Raw genomic sequence first — 18798 nt, 5'->3', positions numbered from 1 at the left:
CAGATTCAAACTGCTGATGACTGTGATTAGCAGCCTAATGCATACTCACTAGGCCATCCCATGGGGGCATTGTAAAGCTCACCTTGAGAAGCAAAGACATTATCAGGCCTGCTGTTAGGACAAGGTGGTTTTGATCCATACAGCTGGCAGAGCTGCTCGGATCTTACACATACCTGGGCACTTACAGATGGCTCTATTTGGGGAACTTCCTACTGGTTCCACTGCCTTGGCAACCTGGCCAATGATTCCAGGAGGCAGGTAATGAGATTTTGTCATATTTCACTATCCAGTCAATTCTGAATCATGGCGACCCCATGTGTGCTAGAGTAGACCTGCTTCACAAGGGTTTTGTGGAAATAATTCGCCAGACTTTTTGTTCTGTGGTGTCACTAGGTGAGTTGTGAAGATCAAAGAGCACAGTCTTTGGTTTCAGTTGGACCTCAATGTAAAGAAAACAAAATTCCTCACCACTGGACCAATAAACAACATGCATATAAATGGAAAAAAGACTGACGTTGTGAAAGACTTCATTTTGCTCGGATCAACCATCAACGCTCATGGAAGCAGCAATCAAGAAATCAAATGATGTATTATTGCATTGGGCAAATCTGTTGCACAAGACCTCTTTAAAGTGTTGAAGAGCAAAGCTGTCAGTTTGAGAATTAAGGTATTCCTGACCCAAGCCATGGTATTTTCAATAACCTCATATGCATGCAAAAGTTAGAAAGTGAAGGAGGAAGACTGTCGAAGAATTTGTGCATTTGAGTTATGGTGTTGGAGAAGAATATTGAAAGTGCCACGGGCTGCCAAAACACCAAATAGGTCTGTGTTGGAAGAAGTACAACCAGAGTGCTCCTTGGAGGCCAGACTTTATCTCTTATACTTTGGACAGGAGGGACCAGTTGCTGGAGAGAAGGATATTGTGTGTGATAAAATAGAGGGTTGGAGAAAAAGAGAAAGACCCTAAATGTGATGGTTTGGTAAAGTGGCAGCATCAGTAGGCTCAAATGTAGTGATTGTGAGGTTGGCCCAGGACTGGGCAGTGTTCCGTTCTGTTGTGCATAAGGTCATTATGAGTTGGTACCGACTTGATGGCACCTAACAAAAACAACAACAACAAACTTCCCATCAGCCAAATGCAAGCCATTCATACCACCTGGTGACCATAAAAGAAATTTAAACATTTTTATTTTTTTGCAAAAATTACAAGCAAAGCAAGTTCAAGTCTGGATGACTCAGAATCCTAAATCAGTCTACTTTTTTCCATTTTTGACTATCATCCTGTTGTGCAATCTTTTTGTTGATCACAGCCTTGCTTTCCTACAGAATGTTTTTTTACGAAACAACCACATCCCTGTTTCTATAACATGTGTTAAGATCACGTCACCTATCAAAGGATTTTTATTGCACTTAGAGTAGTATTCAAAATTCTCTCCTTGGCCCATAAACCTCTTCATGATCTGGCTTCTTGTACTTTTCAATGTCATGATCATCTCCCTGTGCTTCCTCTACTCATCCACTCATCCACTAGCTCACTTTGTGAGGCTGCTTGCACTTCCTGTTTCATCTTCCTGCATTGCTTTTCCATGACTCCTAATGGGATAGACTCCCCTTGTCATTGCTGACTCTTCTTAAACATCACCTTCTTAAAGAGGTCTTTCTTGATCAACTAATCCAAGGTGGCTCCCTTGCTTTGATTTCATGCATTGTTTTATCTAGTGTACATTCATTGAGCACCTACTATGTGATGCTTGTCCTCAAAAACCTTTGTTGAAGAAGAATATTGAAAGTACTGTGGACTGCCAGAGAAATTAATGAATCTGTCTTGGAAGAAGTACAACTAGAATGTTCCTTAGAAGTGAGGATGTTGAGACTTCATCTCTTCTTCTTTGGATGTGTTGTCAGGAGGAACCAGGTCCTGGAGAAATACATCATACTTGGTCAAATGGAGTGTTAGTGAAAACTAAGTGGATTAACACAGAGGCAGCAAGAGTGGGCTCAAGCATACAATGGTGAGGATGGTGCAGAATCAGACAGTGCTTCGTTTTGTTGGACATAGGGCTGCTCTGAGTAGGAACCAGCTTTATGGCACCAAGTATCACCACCAACATGGACCTTTTTCTCCAGTAAAGAGAGGTTATTGATTATCATCACTACCTGGTTCTCTTCACCCAATCCTGCACCCCAAATGGACTGGGTGATTTGTGTGAACAGAGACATTGTTTTATTCCTGCTGGAATTAGTGAAGAAAACTTTGAGAGATCCCATTCTTTGACACACCTTTTTTTACTTGCCATTGTATAGTTCCCTCCACACCTGTGAGGGTGGGAAGGAAGTGGCACAAAGTCACAGGATGTGCCAAAACACATTATGATTATTCTTATGCAAATCACATGATCTACTTTTGGTGTTAAGCTTTCACCTGTAGGCTAGTCCAATCCATTACACAAAGTTCAGGAGAGCGTTAATTATGAAAATTACAAATCCATCGTCATTGAATTGACAGAGGAGAACTGCCCCATCAGGTTTCTGAGGCTGTAAATCTTAAAGGAAACCACTACTGACTTTTTGAATAGCAACCAAGTGCTTAATCACTGTGTCACTAGTGCTCCTTAATAGTTATGAAAGTACCTGGTAAATAGTTGAATGTTTTTTGTTTGGAATCATCTTATCATCATTTTAATAATTTCCATTTATATTCCTTAGTATCTGAGGTCCAGATCTGTATTTCTATTTGTTTAATAAATATTTCTTTCTATAAAACACATCTAAAATGAATGTTTCCTTATTACAAGACTGTTTTCTTTTCTCAATTTCTTTATTTTAGCCAGACGTATCTTTCTTCCTCAGTACTTAGATCCAATCAGTCAAAATGTCTTGACAGTTTTTCTTTTATCTGTCTTCTTTTTCTTACATATTTGCAAAGGCACCATCTAACCAAGTTCAGATCCTTGCTAAATGTCTCCACTTTGATGCTTTCTAAGAGATCCTTCAAGGAGCTTTGCTGGCACAATAGAAAGGTACTCTTCAGTTAGCAGGACTGAGTAGCTCTGCAGGACAAAGATCTGGAGATCTCTTTTCCTAAAGGTTAAGCCTAGGAAACCCTATGGGGCATTCTTCTCTGTCACACAGCTTCATTATGAGTCAAAAATCCACTGGAAGTCCGCAGTAACAAGGGAGCCTTCACTGTGGCCTTTTCCTTACAATCTACATTGAACCGTGCCCTTATTTAATCTGCATTCAGCATTTGTTGATGTTCCTGTTCAGGAAGCATTACAAAGATGTCACCTGTTGATGTTCCTGTTCAGAAACATTACAAAGATGTCACCTCACTGCCTGCAGTATACTTTTAGAATCCATTGACTTTTCACTTAAAATTCTCTGTAACCTGGCTCCAATCTACCCTTCAATTGTGGTCTTCTACCATCCCTCTTCATGACCACCCACTACAGCAAGATGGATGCTTCCTGAGCACTCATAGAGACCCTGTATAGTGTTTCCAAGAGCAGCTGATGAGTTTGAACCACCCACCTTGTGGTTCAAACTGATCTTCTGATCCAGTGCTTTATGTCACAGTGCTACACCAGGACTCCAATGTTTAGATAATATGCTATTTAAAAACCTTGCAATCCACTGCTTACCCTACAGTACCACACCAGGACTCCAACCATATGTATATATGTATATATAATATATACATGTATACACACACACACACACATATGTTGTTAGGTGCCATTGAGTTGGACTGACTCTTAGCGACCCTATGCACAACAGAATGAAACACTGCCTGGACCTGGGCTAACTTCACAGTTGTTGCCACACTTGAGCCCATTGATGCTGCCACTTTGCCAATCCATCTTGCTGGGGGTCTTCCTCTTTTTCTGTGACATTCACCTTAGTAAACATGATATCTTTCTCCAGCGACTGGTCCCTCTTGACAACATGTCTGAAGCATGAGAGACAAAGTTTGACCATCCTGGCTTCCAAGGAGCACTCTGGCTGCACTTCTTCCAACACAGATCTGTTTGTTCTTTTGGCAGCCCATGGCACTTTCAATATTCTCTTCCAATACCATAACTCAAAAGCATCAATTCTTCTATGGTCTTCCTTATTCACTGTCCAGCTTTCACATGCATATGAGGTGATTGAAAATACCATGGCTTGAGTCAGTCGCACCTTAGTTCTGAAGCTGCTGTCTTTGCTCTTCAACACTTTAAAAACGTCTTGTGCAACAGATTTGCGTAATGCAATAGAGAAATCATTTGAATTCTTGACTGCTGCTTCCATGAGTGTTGATAGTTGACATATATACACATATATGGAGTCCTGGTGTCATGTTGTGGGTTAATCCACAGAACTGCAAACTCAGTTTGAATCACAACATACACATTGTTGTGAAGTGACGGTGAGTCAGTTCCAACTCATAGTAATTCTCTATAGGGTTTCCAAGGAGTGGCTGGAGAGTTTGAACCATGGACCTTGTGGTTCAAGCTGACCTTATGGTTAAGTGCTTATTTATCCTACACCAGGACTCACTCTCTCTCACACACTCTCTCTCTATATATACAGACTTTTGGTGTGATGCTGTAGAATTAGCACTGGACTCTGAACCACAAGGTCAGCAGTTCAAACCCACCAGCTGCTCTGCAGAAACCCTATACAACTCAACAACTCTTAGCAACAACAACATATATAAAAGCATGATAAGCAATTAAAATTTTACTATTTGTTATACTTTTCTAATAATGGAAAGGCGGTCCCATTGCCTAGAATGATGAATTAATATCTGTGCATAAATAGAGCCTTGAAGTTGTTGACTCTACCTCATCCACTTTGGAAATAGAAATTTCCAAAACCTCAGTTTCTCACCCACAGTTTGGAGAACTCAATTATAGTTTATCAAACCATACCATATACATTCTAGTTTAATCTAATGAAAGGATTTGTTACAGAAGATGTGTAATAAACAATGGTCCATTTAAGTGAGTATTAAATGGTGTCTGCAGATGTCTCTAAATTTTCTGAAAGTCCCCCCATCTATGGAGTCGTGGTGTGGCACTATAGGATAAGCACTTGACTGCAAGGTCGGTTTGAACCAGCCACTCCTCGGAAACTCTATACAGGGTCACTGTGAGTTGGAACCAACTCAGTGGCACTTAACAACAACAACGTTCTTGAGGAAGCTTCGGGAAGATGTGCCTCTGTTTATTTTTTCATGAGAATATTTAGATTGTCTGTAATGACAATGCTTTATGTTATTTCTCTACTAACAGCATGCTTTCTGTTCTCTTACAGTACTTTGGAAGTTTGCTTGTCATCTTCTGTGTAGAACTGGCTTGTGGCGTTTGGACATATGAGCAGGAAATTGTGGTGAGTTAAAAACAGGAGTAAAGACAATCTAAGACTATATCCAGTTTTGCCTTCCAAATCTGTTACTTTGGAGTCATGCAGACATATTATTTATTATTCCTTTGTATGTTTATTGCATGAGTCAGAATGGATCCGTGGCAGTGGACTTCCATGATGACATGATTTGTCACCATATTTCTGAAAAATAATCTTACCTATGTATATGCTACCTAAAGTACATTTCCAAAGCATGTTTTGTAACAGTTCATGTGATAGGATTTGTGGTATATGAGAGAACTTCAAAAAGTTTGTGGAAAAATGAAATCAAAAGAAAATCGTCGAGCGGGACCCTACCCAGAGAAGCAGTGATGCCTAAGATGGAGGCAAAGACGATGACATGGAGCGATGGAGCAGCTGGGGACTTTAGATCCAGAGAGGGTGAGGGACTGTGTGCTGAAGACTGGGGGGGGGGGGTGGGGAGCGTAGGGGGCAGGCTTGCAGGGTATACCCTTTGGTTGGTTGATGATGCAGGGTGGGGATTGTAACCATGGCAATGAAATGATATATGATAGAATGAATGTAAAACTAATGTTCTCCCATGTAAACTATCATATAACTCACAATAAAACATTTAAGAAAAAAAAAAAGATAATCGTCCCCCCCACCATATAAACTTTTTGAAGCCCCTTCCTATGTCTTTGATTCTGAGTTTTAAAACATGTGTATAACAGTAAAAATACTGCATGTGTTAAAATGAGTGTTATCAACTAGAGTGTATATCTAATAGGAAAGAGTTCACATTTGCAGTGAGATCTGTGTGCCAGGTCTTGAAACCTACACGAAAGCCTTATAAAATGCTGACTGCAGTAGATGGACCACAAGAAAGCAGGTGTCTCCTGTTTGCAACAAGCCTAAAGGTCTCCCAGTTTGAGTGTGTTTGAAGATTTGCTGTATGTCTGGCACAGTGTAGAAGCACTCTCACAATTGGAGACTTGGTACTTGGAAACAACTCTTGAGCATTTTAGTTGTTGAAGCTGCTGGAACAGCCTTTATACATATGTTAAAATGAATAAGGATAAGAGTTTCTCAGTCTCCAGAAGTTACCAGTCAAGTTTGGCTTAGCACTTACCATTTGCCCTTGCTTGCATTGGGTATTATTACTTAATGTTTACTCATTTAACTGGTGCGTTTATTACCAGTGAGCTCCGGCGCCTTTGAATGTTCATGACTGTTGGCTGTTTTTATGGGGCCATACCAGAATTCTCCAATGTAAACATCATGGAGTAATTGTGTTTCATGTTGTTGTTGTGAAGTGCTGTTGAGTTGGTTCCAACCCATAGCAACCCTGTATAGGGTTTCCAAGGAGCTGCTGGTGAGCTTGAACTACCGACCTTGCAGTTCAAATGGCTTTGCAGTCTGGCGCATTAACACACGGCGCCACACCAGGACTCCAATTGTGTTTCTTAAGAGGTGTTTTTCCATGCATGGTCCTTGGACTATATACATGAGGAGACATCCAGGGGCATTCTTTTAAGTATGGGCAGTGTAATGCTGCAGTCAGATCTGCTCATTCAGAATAGAGGGGAAGGCCATGGGAGAAGGGGGAGCAGACTGGACACTTGAATTTGTGGCAAGTTTTCCAGGGGACTCTTCTACATGGTAAAATTTGAAAACCATTAAGAAAACCGGAAGGTTTTTATTTTCAGTGAGAAGAGAGCTTTTGGCAGCCATATGATCAAATCCAAGTTCTATCTAGTACTGATTCAGTTAAAGATTCTGTGGTGAATCTGCTACTCTCCGGTGAGAGTGTTTTGAATGCAAAGTCATAATTAGACACACAGCTATTATTCTGCCTATTTCTATTTACATGTAAACAATGCTTTGGCACCTGACACAGCTGACCCCTGGTGAAAATATGCATGCTTTGACAGTATGACAACTCTCAGTAAGAAGATAGAATTGATGATTATTTTTCTCTCTAGTAAACAGAAATGGAAAAATCATGGCAGACTGTAACAAGTTTAATATAAAATAAAACAGTACTTTCTTCTAATCGAAACGTGTCATTAAAATAGGAATTTTGTTACTGTCTTGGAGAATCACATGTCCACTTCATGCCTAGAAGCCTTGTACAGCTATTGTTATTAGATTCCATTGAGTTGGTTCCTACTCACAGAAAGCACTGGGTACCACAGAGCAAAACACTGTGTCATTGGCCTGTGTTGCCATCTTCACAGTTGTGTGTGAGCTCATTGTTACAGCCACTGTGTCTACCCACTTCATAGGTTCCAGGGGCTTAGTTTCTATGTGTTACATGTAAAATGGTTGCTTTGATAAGTTTTGCATTTTCAGATAATAACTTTATCTCCTAATATTCACATGATAGATAGTAAATCTTACAATTAATTCTTAATCCCTTCATCTTAACTTTTGATAGTGCTCTTTTGAATTATTTGAAGAAATCATTCTTTGTTTTTAGAAATGAATTTACCTTCTGTAGATTTTTAAATGGATTGTATCTATCACTGTTTTGTTTGTGTAATTCTGCCCCAGTAAAGTCACGAGGATAAACCATGGACTGTTCATATGTGTACTGTGCAGAACCGTCCTTTAGCAAAGAAGTTTGTCAGGTTTTTTTTATTGCTTTTACACTAATAGCAGCGTGTATGAAAAGTGCCATTAAAGTTTATTATCTGCCAAATTTTGCAGAACCCAGCTTTCACATAGAATGGGCTTTGTGCTTTTGGCTAATAAATGTGTGTTCTACTTTATGGTCATATCCCAGTATTTTATGCCAGAACTTTAGTGGTCTCCCCTGTTTCTTGCCATTTTTGGTCTCAGATCAATTGTGGTCACAACAGGGAACCAATCCATATTTTATTTTGGAACGTAAAATAAAAACAACTGTTCTAATAACTGAAAATAGACCAGGCAGTCTATTTCCCCTGTATTTCCGTGTTTATACATGCTCACCTTCTACTTACGATTTCTTCTTTAGATAAAATCTGTCAATATGACTTGTTTCTTATTGTGAAATTCTAGGGAATTTATTTTATACCTAATGGATGTGAGATGTATTAATTTATAGTGAGTAACTTCAACATTGATTAATTTTCTGAACTTGGATGTTTTCTTTGGCACTGTATATTTTCAAATCATCAAAGAAAAATGAACATAGGGGAAAAATGAATACTTTCTATGTTCAGACTTTTTAAAACAACTGCTTTTGCTCACTGTTGTTAAGTATCATCATAGCAACCCTGTAGAAGGCTCCCAAAGAATGACTGGTGGGTTTGAACTGCTGCCCTAACTCTTAGCAGGCTAGTGCTTACCCTGCTAGGATGATGCCAGGACTTATTTTGCTAATACTCTCTCTTTCTATAAAATCTCAAAGCAGTCTTAGTCTCCATCTCTAGCTAAGTTGTATTTACTCATTTCTCCTTTTCCTCTTGTTCCTTACTTCACTTGTTGAGTGCTTGGGTGGTTTCACTAAGCTGGTTTACTATTTCTCCATGATGCATGCCTAGTTCCCCAAGAGCTCTTCTAATGCCGCACATGTGGTGAGACTAGGAACTGTATATCTGTAGATGAAACAGCATAGTATGCTGATCAGACTTCCGGACAAATGATTTGCTGAAGACCTGAAGGTCTGTCATGATTAAATATGTGCATGGACATGGTACTACATGATTTGAAATCTGAAGCACAAAGAAGTTTAAAGTTGAGAACTGTTCTAACATTTTACCATGCCTCCTAAATCCAATTTTTGAAAGGTATTTACAAAAGTACTCTAGAATGAGGTTTGACTTAAGCTTGTTGTTGTTAAGTGCCGTTGAGTTGATTCCGACCCATAGCAACCCTGTATAGGGTTTCCAAGGAGCAGCTGGTGAGTTTGCACTACCAACCTTGCAGTTCAAACGGCTTTGCAGCGTGGTGTATTAACCCACAGCGCCTCCCCAGGACTCCACACTCTTTTTCTAGTCGATTTTCTCCTTCTATTTTAGTACTGTTATTTACTCATTCCAAAGAACAGTATCATAGCATGAATGAAATCAAATCAAAGGCCATCTCTCCCAAGAAATCATTTGTTAATGAGTAGCTTCTCAGTGTTATCTGTAGGCTGCCTGGGTACCTACTTGTTTTGGAATTTCCTTTAATTTGTGATTGGCACTGTGATCATCTCTCATTATATTGCTTAGTACAAAGTACCTCATCATCTAGAATCAACACTGCATGTAGAGATTGTTCAGTAAATATTTAGTAACCCCGAATATAATTTAGATATAAGATAGATTTTCAATAGTATTTGTAAGTTGCAGTCTATTTCAGGTATGTGTGAGTAAGTATGTGAGTATGGGTGTGTGTGTGTGTGTATGTGCTGGTGTTGTGATTTATGCTTTTTATCTCTAGGTGCCAGTACAGTGGTCAGATATGGTCACTTTGAAAGCGAGAATGACCAATTACGGCTTACCAAGATACCGGTGGCTTACTCATGCTTGGAATTTTTTTCAGAGAGAGGTAAGTGCTGTGATTGGTAGGGTAGAAAACTTGGGATGCAGGGATCACTTTTAAAATAAATGTCCAAAACTTTGGCTTTGGTGATTTTTTTTTTTTTTTCCATGCTGAAAAGTTAAGCCTAAGATTCATTTACAAATAAGTTCTTCAAAAATTCTTCCTTTTCTTACAATGTATACAATTTCACCTTCATTTCACTGGATTCATTTATATTATAGGATTTCTAAAAATCCATTTTGCTACATTGCTGTTAAGGGGAGATAATTTGATAAATATCAATTTCTTTTTGAAATGACATCTTTCATCACTTTTAGAGCTATCTATAAGTTTAAAACACTTTTAATTATTTTTTGCAGAAACAGGGGCTGAAATATCCTTAAGGACATGAACTTTGTAGTCACAAAGACCTAGGTTCAAATCCCGAGCCTGGTGCTTACTCTTACTATTAAATTAAATAATTTATTTAGTTGCCCTAAGTCTCAGTTTTCTAACATGTAAAATGAGGATAATAAAGTAAAAGTATCTGCCTCCTCATCTTGTTGAGAAAATTAAATGAGATCATCAATCTTATTTCATTAGGGAGTATGCTTATTAACAACAACGTTACAAAGTGTAGGCTCCTTTAGTTTTCTGACCTGACTACAGTACAGCAAGGCACCCAGTTGTCTTCTTAAATGAAGACTATATTTACATGTGTAAAATCTGATGGCTTGAACTTAGCCATGGATCTTGCTTCAAGTCAGGCTTTTCTCTCAAACGAGTGTGAATGTTTTCAACAGGTTCCTCTTGGTTGGAGGGACCTTCTCAGATGACCACATGTAGTGCTTTCTTTTCAGTTTTCTTAGACTTTGGTCAGAAACATATGAGCCTCAGTAATTTACATGACGGATACCCAGTGTCCTGCTTAATTAAGACTTCCTTGGAAATTAACAGAAGTTCAAGTGGAGGACAAACTCCAAATCTAACCCTTTGTTTTACAGTTGTTGGGATGATGAAAATTATCATTACAACACAGATTTCCTGTTTATTTAAATACTTCCTAACTTTGTTTGTTTACTGTGCATTTGTACTAAAAACAACATGAAGGGGAAAACAAGTGATGCCCTGGGGAATTCATAGCAAGCTCTGTTCAACTTCAGCCCTGGGCAGGAATTTCCAAGAGCTCCTTATTTTGAGGGATTTGTGATGCAGACCAAGGTAATCCCTGTTAAAGAACAAAGCATTTCATTTCTTGTTGGGGCTCCACCTAGATGGACAATGTACAAGCCCTGCCTATGGTAGCACACTTATTTTTAGATTTGTCACATGACAAGTTCGCTTCTGCATGTCATAGACCTAATTCACTCAAAAGGAAGTAGTGAAGATTATTCAAAACTTCTCTTCTAAAACAATTGTAGAGGTGAAAGCGGTCACAACCACAACCCAGTGCCCCTGACTCCGGATGTAATGTGGTTCTGTTTGTTTGTGCCCACCTTGTGGAATCTCACCTAAGCCCTGGTGGGATTTATAGTATTACCTTAAGAAAACATGTTTTATGTTATTTGTTTGTTTAAGAAGTCAGCGGGTGGAGGACGGGCTTGGGAATGAGTAAACTCTTCCACATACTAGTCTATGACCTCCGCGAGTTGCTTGACCTTGGAAAGTGTCAATTCCATTTTATGTAAAATGGGGATTGTGTTTTCTGTTTTCTAGAGTAGCTGTATCTCACAGTATGCTACAAAAGGAGGCAGAGGTAATACAATGAAGATGTGTTGCTGTTGGTGTTGTTACGTGCCATGGAGCCCATTCCGACTCATAGCAACCCTGTGTACAAGGGGACTTCACATCTTTTATTATCTCTTAATTCCATTTTTCCACAAACTGAGCAAAGCACCACCCAGTCCTGCACTATTTTCACAAAAAAGGTGTAGACTTCACTAATGTGAAATGGAATCCTGGGTTTGCTTCAAGTAGTCTTACAGAAGAGTTTCAGCACCAATTCATTATTTTCTAAGGTGAAAAACAACTATATACAAAGAAAAAGGATTTCAGTGAGTTATGAAAAAATTTTAAATGCTTTTTCATTGAATATAGTTGTTATTTAAGGCTGTTGAGTAGTTTCCAATTATATAGGATTTCCAAGGAGGAGCTGATAGGGTTAGAACCGCTGACCTTGCGATTAGTAGTCCACTGCTTATCCTACAGCACCACACCGGGACTTCATGTACTTCAGTTATTTGGAGAAGTAATTTCTGTGGAGCTTCTGTCTTCCATACATGACCAGATAAACGAGCCGTTCCAGTATAGATGGACTTAGTGTGTTCCAAGAACTGCCCTTCTGTCCGTCACGATAGAGTGAGACCACATAACATTAGGAAATGACAAGAATGCTGTTCTCTGTTCTAGGATTTAGAAAGACAGACTCAGATACTGGTTGGTTATGATTTTTAGAAAGTGAAGTCTTTTTTTTTAACAAAAACATGTTTTTTTGTGGTTATTCAATAAGCTGTTTAGAATACATGTAAAGCCAAATTGTATTTGTGCTAATTGGTGATGGTAATGATATATTCAGGAATCTTGGTGTAGTGCTGTGGGATAAAGCACTGTACCACACGATCAGTTTGAACTACAAGGTTGGTGGTTCAAACTCACCAGCCACTCCTTGGAAACCCTATACTGAATCCCTATGAGTCGGAACCTACTCGATGGCAGTTAACAATAACAATAACAACAGTGGTATAGTCGTGACTTTTAGAGTCGGTACTGACTCGACACCACTTCACAACAACAATAGAGTGTTATAAAGGGAAAATGTTAAAGATAAAAATGAAATTTTCTCAGAAAGTCATTGATGTTGTTAAGTGCCATTGCGTCAGTTCTGACTGGTTGTTGTTGTTGTTGTTGTTGTTAGGTGCCATTGAGTCGGTACCGACTTATAGCGACCTTATGCACAGCAGAATGAAACACTGCCCGATCCTGGGCCAGCCTCACAATTGTTGCCACACTTGAGCCCATTGATGCTGCTACTTTGCCACTCCATATTGTTGGGGGTCTTCCTCTTTTTCTCTGACCCTCCACCCTACCAAACATGAAATCCTTCTCCAGCGACTGGTCCCTCCTGACAATATGTCTAAAGTTTGAGAGATGAAGTTTGGCCATCCTGGCCTCCAAAGAGCACTGTGGCTGCACTTCTTCATAGTGACCCTCAATAGTGTTTCTGAGGCCACAAAATCTTTGAGGGAGCAGAAAGCCTCATCTTTATGCTGTGGAGTGGGCTCGAACTGCAGACCTCATGGTTTGCAGTCCAGTGTTTATCCTACAGAACCGCTGCTTTCCCCAGTATTACCCATTGTTGTTATTAAGTGCCGCCGAGTCCATTCCGACTCATAGTGAACCTGTATGGGGCTTCTGAGGGTAATGTGTTTATCATACTCTTAAGAAGATTTTTTCTTTTTCATTTTTTAATAAACCACGAAAGTGAAAAATGCGATATTAATAATGCTGTTTCATATTAGGTGAGACATTCAGAATTCTTCAAAGTTGGTTTTAGGCAAGGCTTGAAATGATGGTGTGTTGTAATACCTCGTGATGCAGAGTGAATAGCAGACACAGACTTCCTGCTGAATGACAAATTCACAGAGCCGTCACTCTGCAGAACCCTTCTCAATGCCTGCCCATGCTTTCTTGCTCTTGACTATTTTAGGAGTGATTCCTTTCTGTCCAAGAACTATGTGGAATATAATCTATATCTATCCTTAAGCACCATTCCTAATCACTGAGCAGAGAAGGGTTTTTGCTAGTCGTCAGTGAAATAAGAATAAGTTGAATTTTCTTAAATCCAGCTAAAAAACATCCTTCCTCCGGAGATTATGGTGATATAATAGTTTATTTTAAGACTCTTACTTGGTTGAATAAAAGTTAGTTCACCAAATCTATATTGATATCTCAAATGTGTTTGCATATTTTACTGGTTAATGAATCCAAGTTAGTTAATGAATCCTGTGATACAGGCTTTGCTTGGGAAATCCTTTTACAGAGATATTAGAAACTTTTAGTATAATATTTTAATTTTTTTGAGCAATTAAACCAGTAAATAGGTGATATATGGAGCCGTAGCAGAGCAGAGTTTTAAGAGCTTGCCTGTGAAGCTAAATATCAGGAGTTCAAATCTACCAGCTGCTCCATGGGAGAAAGATGCCAAGGCCTACTTTCATAAAGACTGACAACCTTGGGAACTGTATGCGGCAGTTCTGCCTATGGGCTCGCTATGAATTGGAATTGACTCGACAGTAACAGATCAGGTGACAGATAAATAGACTGAGCACTACTCTTTAGTGTCTAGGACTTTAATGATGAAGACAGCATTTCAGTGACTTGTTTCTGTTAATAGTTATTAAATCTGTTGCTGAGTATGGTCACTTGTAGAGGATTTCACAGGTAGAGAATGTTTTATGTGTTAATGGGCATTACTCTTCAGACTGCTCCATTGTGGAATGGCTAGCCTCTCATTCAGCATCATAGCGCATACATATTCTATTAAATGATGACAGAAGTGGGGTTAGCACTGGGCAAAATAAATAAATGAATCTAACTTTTAATCTTCTGTAAGTTAAGAAAACAATTTTTTATAGTAGAATGAGCCTGACCAGTCATTCATTTGCAGTTTAAGTGCTGTGGAGTCGTGTATTTCACTGATTGGCTGGAAATGACAGAGATGGACTGGCCACCAGATTCCTGTTGTGTTAGGGAATTCCCAGGATGTTCCAAACAAGCCCACCAGGAAGACCTCAGTGACCTGTACCAGGAGGTAAGGCCGGGTGGGGTAACTTGTCACCAATAAAAGTTGCCTTTAAACTTTGAAGTAAAGAATCAACATAATGCCACTGAAATTTGCCCTTTTCCATCTAAATGTAAAGGCCCTTAACAATTTTATCTGATATGTGATGAAGTAGTTTAAAGCCAAAAAAATCCATATAGAAATCTGAACACTCATTAATCACAATTTAATAAAAAAGCAGAAAAGACCATGTTTTAGAATTGAATAGCTTCTTAATTGGATTTTAAATGTTTTTATCTAGACCAATTTCTGTTGTCACTTCCTTTATAAACAGACACATGCAGAGTATGTAGTTTACCTTGGGTAGTCCAGAAGCAGGGTTTGGAGTTCATGGGCAAAATATGTATTTTAGGACCTCCTTATAGCCTCAGGAGTCCTGGTGTGGCACTGAGGTTAAGGTGCTGGACTGCAAGGTTGGTTTGAACCTCAAGGTTGGCAGTCAAGCTCACCAGCCACTCCTCAGAAACCCTTTACAGGGTGTCTATGAGTTGGAACCAACTTGACGGCACTTAACAACAACATGTATCCTTAGGATCAACCATCAACACTGATGGAAGCAAAAGTCGAGAAAGTAAATGGCGTATATTACATTAGGCAAATCTGCTGTACAAGGCCTCTTTAAAGTGTTGGAGACCCAAGGTGTCAGTTTGAGATTAAGGTATGCCTTATGCAAGCCATGGTATTTTCAATAGCCTCATATGCATGTGAAAGGTAGACAGTGAATAAGGAAGACCGTAGAAGAAGTGATGCATTTGACTTATGGTGTTAGAGGAGGATATTAAGTACCATGGATTGCCAAAAGAACAAACAGATCTATGTTGGAAGTACAGTCAGAATGCTCCTTGGAAGCCAAGATGGACAGACTTTGTCTCTCATACTTCAGACATATTGTCAGGAGGGACCAGTCCCTGAAAAAGGATATCATGTTTGGTAAAGTGGAGGGTTTGAGAAAAAGAGGAAGACCCCCAACAAGATGGATTGGCACAGTGGCGACAGCAATGGGCTCCAGCATAGCGATGATTGTGAGGTTGGCACGGGACCAGGCAATGTTTCCTGGTTGTACAGAGGGTTGTTATGAGTCTGTACCAACTCAATGGCACCTAACAGCAACAGCAACAAATATATCCTCAAACATATATGAAAACACAACAAAACTGACCCTCCAGAGAAAATGCTGTCACACCACATTCTTCAGTTCCTCACTTTGGCTGATGATTAGTGATGTTAATTTTAGGGATCTAGGGTCACTATGGGTTGGAACCGACTTGATGGCACTTAACAACAACAACAACAATGTAATGACATTTTATAGTCAGTGGATTAAAATCCATCACTGAGCACCCACTCTCTGGAAACCCTATTCAGGGTCGCTATGGGTTGGAACCAACTTGATCACATTTAACAACAACAAAAATAACAACAGTGTTGTTGTTAAGTACTGTTGAGTTGGTACTGACTCATAGTGACTCTGTATAGGGTTTCTGAGGAACGGCTGGTGAGTTTGAACTGCCAACGTTGTGGTTAGCAGTCCAGTGTTTATCCTTTAGCACTTTATAATGGAATTCTTCTGGAATCTTGTTCTTATGATTTCTTGTTCCATGAATGTTAAAGCAGAAACAGGCCACACTAATGGGCATATGGAAATTGATGGCCCAAGTTGCAGTTTTAAAATGTTTCGTACGCCCATCAAAAGTCCTTCAATCGTCATCTGACTTTGTTAGTATGATATGTTCTTTAGACACAGACTTCTGATGAGATAAGGGTTCATTATATCAAATGAATCTGTGTTTGCATTTTACAATTAATAACAGATGCTGGTATTGGCAATGCTGCAGTGCATAATTATATGCGTAGTTGACTTACAAAAGTGGATCATTTAGTAGCTTCATGGGACATGTACAATTAAAGTCATAATTAAAAATAAGACTTAATTCCACTTTGCCCTGGAGAACATATGCTTCCTAATAGCACTGTGTCAAGAGATCATCCACTAGGAAGATGAGAGTTCTAGAAGGAGAGACAAGTGAGAAATAACTGTAGGTATTTGGGATATTTATTCAGAAGTAGAGAAAACTCATGGACTATTTTACATGTCTTTAAGCATTTGAAAGTTCATAATTCAGCACAGGAACTAGACTTTTTCTTTGTTGCTCCAAAGGCCAGAAATTACAGGAAGGAAATTTTGAATCAATAGAAGGAAAACCTTGCTCATCAAAATCTATCCAATTGCAAGACAGGTTATGTTAAAAAATAGTGAGTGCCTCATCACTAGAAATATTAAAGTCAAGGTCAGATAGCCATGTCATTGGTGGGTTTTTAAATTAAAAACGAATCTGGACTAGATGGAAAGGTCCCTTTTATCTTTTGTATTCTGTAGGCTCAGAGATAAGAACTGGCTTGCTTTCTTCAGAATTCTGCAATCAGGGAAATAAATCATTCTCTTCCATCTGGTGGCCTGTATGGTCCTTGGCCCAATAATACTCTATGACACATTTTGAAACCTGTGAAAAATGATAGGAGAATTACAGCAACAATTGCACATTTTAGAAAACTTCCCATCAGAGATATTGTTAGGTTTGGCACACAGCTTTTCAAAATATTAATAATAAGCTATACACTTTTACCGAAGTACAGGTTTCTGAGTTACAGGTGAAAATATCTCTAACCATAATTAGTCATCTCATACTCACTCATTCAAAATGTTTGTTGAGAGACTACTGGTTTCCTGGTGTGATTCTAAATGCTAGGGACACTGTGGAGAATGTTGTAGATACAATCTCTTGTCACATATATTCTAGTTAAAGAATATAGACATCCAACAAGAAAGCAGAAAACAGATAACACCGAACATTAGTTGAAGGTGCTGGTAAATACTTTGAGGATTCTGAATAGAATGATGTGACAAAGGACCTGTGTAAGATATGATGGCTAGGAATAGCTTCTCTCAGGAGGTGTGGTGGTTCATTTAAAGTGCCAACTTGACTAGCCCAGTTATTTAGTCAAATACGAACCTGGGTGTTGCCATGAAGGTATTTTGTAAATGTGGTTAAACGCTGTAGTCCGTTGACTTTTCTTAAAGGAAATAACTGTCCATAGTCTGAAAAGTGTGGCACTGTAGGATAATACTGCACTGCTAACCAAAAAGTCAGCGATTGAACCCCACTAGCCACTCCTCGGAAACCCTATACAGTGTTGCTTTGAGTTGAAACTTATTTGACAGCACTTAACCAAAACAACAATGTGGAAGTGCTCATCTAGTCAGTTGGAAGGCCTTAAGGTTTCCCAAAACCAAAATTCAAACCTGCTAGTATTGTGTCATAACAACCCTACATAGAGTTTCTGAGACTGAAAATCTTCATAAGTGCAGATAGCCTCGGCTTTCTTTCATGGAGAGACTGGTGAGTTTGAACCACCACCTTAGCAGTCTAACGCCCAACACACAGTACCACCAGGTTTCCCAGAGATAAATATATTTAGCCACAAGACTATAGCAGCAGTGCCTTTCCAGACGCCCCTATGGATTTCAGAATCAAGACTGCAACACCAGCTCCTGTCTGAGTTTGCAGCCTGCTGCTCTGCCCTGTGAACTTCAGACCTGCCAGTCCCCACACTTAATGTGAGCCAGTTCCTTAAAATAAGTACACATCTCCTATCAGTTCTGGTAGCGTAGTGGTTACGAATCGGGCTACCAGTCTCACAGTCAGCAGTTCGAAACTACCAGCTGTTCCACAGGACAAAGATGAGGCTTTCTGCTCTCGTACAGATTTACAGCCTTGGAAACCCTGTGCAGGGTCACTATGAGTCGGAACCGACTCTATGGCACGTAACAATAACAACAATCAGTCCTGGTATGGCGTTGTGTGGGTTAATGCTCTAGACTGCAAGGTCACAGTTCAAGCTCACAAGCTGCTCCTCAAAACCCTATTCAGGGGGACTTCCGGCGCTTCCCTGGCCGGGCAGCACAGAGTAGACACTGGAGAGGGAGAGAAAGGAATAGTCAGAAACATCACACTAGAAGGCTTGTAAGTCCGTCTTCTGCCTATGACTGATTGGAATACCTAAAATGGGGCTACAGCGTACCCAGTGAACTAGGCTTCTTGTGTAGCCTCTGCAAT

General features: G+C 39.5%; 1 protein-coding gene across 1 annotated transcript in view; it reads left to right on the top strand.

The window, feature by feature from the left end:
* Nucleotides 1–18798, top strand: part of TSPAN12 (tetraspanin 12) — an 88428-nt gene that overhangs the window by 55229 nt on the left and 14401 nt on the right. Inside the window, exons 5-7 of the mRNA XM_006859319.1 lie at nt 5299–5373; nt 9763–9870; nt 14510–14653. Of these exons, the coding sequence (XP_006859381.1) occupies nt 5299–5373; nt 9763–9870; nt 14510–14653 (327 nt within the window). The remainder of the gene's footprint in view (nt 1–5298; nt 5374–9762; nt 9871–14509; nt 14654–18798) is intronic.

Source organism: Chrysochloris asiatica, unplaced genomic scaffold (assembly GCF_000296735.1).
Source record: "Chrysochloris asiatica unplaced genomic scaffold, ChrAsi1.0 scaffold00032, whole genome shotgun sequence".
Taxonomy (NCBI): domain Eukaryota; kingdom Metazoa; phylum Chordata; class Mammalia; order Afrosoricida; family Chrysochloridae; genus Chrysochloris; species Chrysochloris asiatica.
This window is presented reverse-complemented; position numbering and strand designations above follow the sequence as displayed.